This window comes from Electrophorus electricus, chromosome 21 (genome assembly GCF_041902795.1).
Source record: "Electrophorus electricus isolate QZ-2024a chromosome 21, ASM4190279v1, whole genome shotgun sequence".
Lineage (NCBI taxonomy): Eukaryota > Metazoa > Chordata > Actinopteri > Gymnotiformes > Gymnotidae > Electrophorus > Electrophorus electricus.
The window spans coordinates 13,425,001-13,430,000 of record NC_137517.1 but is presented as its reverse complement, the minus strand read 5'-3'; the positions used below and the strand labels follow the sequence as shown (position 1 = coordinate 13,430,000).

Genomic DNA, 5,000 nt, shown 5'->3' with positions numbered 1-5,000 from the left:
GATTTTACAAGATGAGAACTTGTCATTTTAGCGGCGGAGAAGAGCGGCACCGTTCGGGATTTTATCACCGGCACCAGTAGAAAAGTCCTATAAGAGCGGTCAGTCTGATCTCGATCACAGTTCTCCTTGTTTAAGGTTTTGTCCCTGAAATTCTGGAGGAATAGCTGTCTCCAGCACTAAGGGCTAACTGCGACAGTTGGGTTTAAGGCTGCGTTCACATTACCAACCTGAAGTGACTCAGATCTGATTTTCTGCCAACGTGACACAGATCTGATTTTTTTTTCTGGGAAAAAAATCCAACAGTTTCAAGACAGATTTGAGTCGCTTTCACACAAACACAGATCAGATTAGTAGAGTTAGTAAAGACACAGACACACACACGTACAGTAAACACACGCAGGGCACTGCAGTGCAGTTCGGGGAAGGGCTGTGTGCTGATGTTGCTCAGCATTTCCATGGGCCGTGAGCTCCAACAGTGGCACCACGACTCCGTCAGCAGTAGCAGGTCCTCTGTCTGCTGCTCCACCTGCACCGTGCGCACATACACACACACATACACACATTATAGGTGACAGTTAAAACACCTGCAGACATGCCCAGCACAGAAATGTACACACACTCACTCACAGGTAGAGAGAGCAGCTGAGCAATGGCCTCTAGGCTTCTCACTCTGAGCTCAATGGCGCCATCTCTGGCCAACTGACTCATTCGCTTCAACACGGACTGAATCTTTTCACCTGAAAAGATGTGAAAGCAGACAGGTCACACACACACACACACACACACACACACACACACACACACACACATCATGGGCTTTGATCTTCTGCAATCCTTTCAACATTGACTTTACACTTCAGTCATTTTAATGCATGCGCACGAGCACACACACACACACACCTGTTTTGTGCAGGACCTGTTTGCCCTCCACTGTGCTGCCCAGGACTCCGAGCGTATCCAAGGAGACAGGGATCTGTGTTGGGTCAGAGCTCATTGCCATGGCGAAGACCATACTAAGGAATGCAGGATAACTCTCGCACACCTGCTGAGGGCTTTGAACGATCGCCAAGTTCCCAAAGAACTTCACCAGGCCTGAACACAGAGACAGAGACACACACAAAGAGTTAGGAAGACGAGGCAAAAAGAAGAATACAAGAAATCGCAGACTGGCATCACACACACACACACACACACACACACACACACACACACACACACACCTGGAAGGTAGAAGCTGGAGAAGGGGTCAGACTCAGCAGAGATGATCATATTGGATATTTTGTCCATGATGCCTTGCTGTGCTAGGTACTGGCGGCCATGTTGGCTCTGAGCCAGACTGGTGACCATCTCTATAGCAGTCGCTCTGAGGGAGGTAGAGAAGCTGTATGTAGATGGGAGCGTTTATATAAACTCCAATACTTGCTAATAATGTTCTGGAGAGGACAGTCATTGTGTAATGTAGTGCGTGATGGGTATACATTTACAAATGTTTAAGTGGACATAGCATGCGTGCAAGATAATGGGTCGGCTTATATAAAGTACATGCGACTCTTTATAACAGTGTGGTGTGTGTGAGTGTCGTACCTGACAAGGATGTCATCTCCGGTGAGCTCTTCAAGAAGCTGAGAGACAAAACTGCAATTGGCGCAGTAACCCAAAGACACAGGTGACATAGAAGAGATCTCCACCACAAGCTACACACACACACACACACACACACACCCCCAAAAAGAATGTCACTTACACCCACCAACCCACTTTAATAAGAAACACCAAGTTTAAACCCACACTCACATTTCTTACAATCACATTTATATCCTTACTCAGTTCAACAAAGGTCAGTGTCTGTAACGCCTACAGGATGTGCCATATAAGTAGCAAAGCACTCGTACCACAGCAATGGTACCATTGCGGTGATTGTATGGTAATGGCGGGAGTTGTGTTACATGAGTGCAACGGATCACTGATACAGGAGCAAGGCTAACGTCAGACAAAATACAAACCTACTTGTGGACACACGGACTGACACACGCACCTCGTACACTCTGTATCTGACGACGTCACTGATGGCCATGGCATCCTTCAGTTCCTTCAGCAAACTGGAGCGGAACAGAGCGTCAAGCCCCGCCGCTGTGGTGCTCAGCTTTCTGAGGGCAGCTATTGCCTGACAGAAAAGATTAAATAAATAATCAGGTTGTCCAATCCATCTGAGATGCTCAGAAATCCAGAACTGAACTACTAGTCTGAGAAGCTAAACTAAACTGATTTCTAGGACTAGGGCTGTACACCTCCCTGCAGTAAGGAGTGAGGTACTGCACCTCCTTTGCGACTCCGATGCGTTCTGCCCCCATACAGTGGATCACGTCCCGCAGAATCTCGTCGCAGGTCAGAAGCTCCGCGACGCCCTCGGCGTGACCAACTACCCGCCCGATCTACGGACGCCAAAGGCGGACCGTTAAATAAGCGCCAGATCGTTATATGCTCCGTCACAGTGAAGAAGTATTGGAGGGGCTGCAGAACAGACCTGAGCGAGGGCGAGCACTTTGACGGAACCATCCGGATGGATCAGTCCGTTCCGGAGCTCCGATCTGCAGTCTCTCACCAATTCGGCGGGACCCAGAACCTGCAGGAACCGGTCCAGGACCTCCACACACACTTCCACCTGCTCCCTGTAACACACACAGTCCAGCTGTCAGGGAAAACACACCCGAGCTCAGTTAACTAGCCATCCCACACACGCTTCGCCTACAGGTTTTAAGCCTTAACTGTCAGCTCCACCGACAGCTGACTACGTGAAGATGTTTAGCTAGAGGAACATCTAAAAACAACCTCCTGCAGCTACAGGAAAGCGAAGTTGCGCTTTATAACGTTAGCTAGGTTAGCTAGAGCTGCTGCGGCTCCACACTCGCCGGACGTACTTGTCATTTGTGTTCAACAAGGAAAAAAGTCTTCCCAAATGCGGCGCAGAGAAGGTCTCTCTTAGGTTGCTCATAGGAAGCGCCCAAACCGCCGTCCTGAGAGCCTTAAGTTGCTCGATCGGCTCCTCCGAGCCAGCGATTTCTCTAAGCAGACTTTCGATGGCGGCCGCCATGATGCTTAAATGTTTGAATCACGTTACTTCCGAGGGACGTAGTCCCGCAAGCTCTTATACCGCATCAACCCGGCGTCGCCTTTACGCCGTCATTCGAGAAATTGACTATTAGAGCGACGAGACTAAAACGAAACTCAGGGGACTGTTTTAATTTTCCATAATGTATTTTATATGCATATCTATTTTTAATTATTTTGTGGAAAAGCTGGATGTAAATTTTCAGTAAAGCCAGACTCGATGAAACTAACAATTGTAAATTCTGAACCATGCGGAATAGTTTTATACGGGCGTGGAGTAAGTGCGCCTGATCTACTGTAATCTCAAATATAAGATTTTAAATTCTTCATCAAAAAACATTTCCCCATGCGTTTAATGTGTTAATGAACAAATATGAGAACTCTTCTGGGATACGTTGATAATGGAGAGCTACCAGGAGGGGGCGCTGCTGCGTCAAACTCTAATTCGCCTTTCCAGCAAAGTGAAATGATGAATTTTCGGTGTCACTGTAGTTTGAATAGGATTTTATTCTTATAGTTAAAAAAACGAGTTTATATCTTATAGTCGTATGTTCACCCGAGACATGTTTAGACTGGACCGAGTTGGACCCTTACTAACTCTTGGCGTATTTAACTAGCGTCTGAGCAAAGAAAGCACCAAACTGCTGACCTCTGGCCATCCATGCCTTAGACGGCGTCCCTGCGTTTTAGATCACGCTGAAAAGGTGGTCCGTTCTTCTGTTTGGCGTCTTCATGTTCTGAATCCCGTTTACCGTGCTCTTGTAACGATGTAGTTACATTTAAACAACGCTCAGGTCTCAAAGTTTTGTAGATTAAACATCCCCAAACCTCGTAAATGGCTCTAACAGTAAATACTCGTAAGTAGAACTATTTTCCATCCCACAATCGTTCTCCATTGAGCAGTTTTCAGTCCACATACATGCAAATCATCCTAGTAAAACGGATCAAAGCTTTCCTATATTGTGCATGTTTCTGGATTTCTGGATTTTGATCTTTGAATAGCATTACAAGAGTTTATTGAGTTTCTCTCTCTCTCTCTCTCTCTCTCTCTCTCTCTCTCTCTCTCTGTGTGTGTGTGTGTGTGTGTGTGTGTGTGTGTGTGTGTGTGTGTGTGCGTCAGAGAGAGTACTCAAAGAGATAGCCTATCATTTAAAACAAGGGTTTGGACATATACCAAATTTACCACAGAACTTAGCAGGATACAGGATGTTATCAGTTTTGCTTTTCTCCGCGTCCTGCTGAGCTTCAACAAAACGCAGTTTAATTTTGAGTTATTTTCAAATGTCAATTTTGCACCAGTTGACTGCAGACCTCTTCTGTGCGCTGCCGTTCCGCCCACGAGATGAACTCGAGATGATTCTGGTTTCTGCAGGTCTCTGATTCCGTTAGAAACAACATCCGCACCTTTGCAGCGCTGCAGATTTGGTCACCAGCCACCACACCTGGAGGCCAGAGGGCGCGGGACGGCTCCAGAAATTGACATCCTTGAGACTGTTAGCTCTACAATTCCTTCACAATTATAATATTGTAAGCATATGAGTTTTTAAAAACAGCCAAACTAGGTCAGTTTGACGCAGTGAAGTCATTGTAACTAGTCACTCTGCATGCGTTAATGTACTGGAAAGACAGTGGTATGTATGAAGCAGTTTGTTACATGTCTGCGATTAAACTTGTTTTACTCTTTGGGTACTATCGAAGATTTCAGCAGGTAGAGCGGGTATGTATTGCGACCTATATACGATACGATTCTTTTAACTTGCTAAACATCTGTATTCACTTTACATCACTAAACGCAGTTGTGGCATCAGCCAGTCATAACTAATTTCCTTTCAGTGTTTGTCTGTGCACTAGCTGTGGGAAAGAGCAGGCGCTGGTCCCAGCCTGCCCCCGTT

At 46.3% G+C, this 5,000-nt stretch overlaps 1 protein-coding gene across 2 annotated transcripts in view; it reads right to left on the bottom strand.

Annotated features, from left to right (window-relative positions):
* Positions 1–3,113, bottom strand: part of psmd5 (proteasome 26S subunit, non-ATPase 5) — a 4,167-nt gene extending 1,054 nt beyond the window's left edge. Inside the window, exons 1-9 of one of the 2 annotated variants that reach the window (XM_027030224.3) lie at positions 2,919–3,113; positions 2,525–2,669; positions 2,319–2,432; positions 2,036–2,164; positions 1,585–1,694; positions 1,221–1,363; positions 901–1,092; positions 628–737; positions 386–526 (exon numbers count right to left, since the gene is read on the bottom strand). In XM_027030224.3, the coding sequence (XP_026886025.3) occupies positions 386–526; positions 628–737; positions 901–1,092; positions 1,221–1,363; positions 1,585–1,694; positions 2,036–2,164; positions 2,319–2,432; positions 2,525–2,669; positions 2,919–3,091 (1,257 nt within the window). In that variant the 5' untranslated portion in view covers positions 3,092–3,113. Of the gene's footprint in view, positions 1–385; positions 527–623; positions 738–900; positions 1,093–1,220; positions 1,364–1,584; positions 1,695–2,035; positions 2,165–2,318; positions 2,433–2,524; positions 2,670–2,918 lie in introns of both variants that reach the window. The other variant, XM_081704931.1, reaches the window with a different exon arrangement.
* Between the last annotated feature and the right edge of the window lie 1,887 nt (positions 3,114–5,000).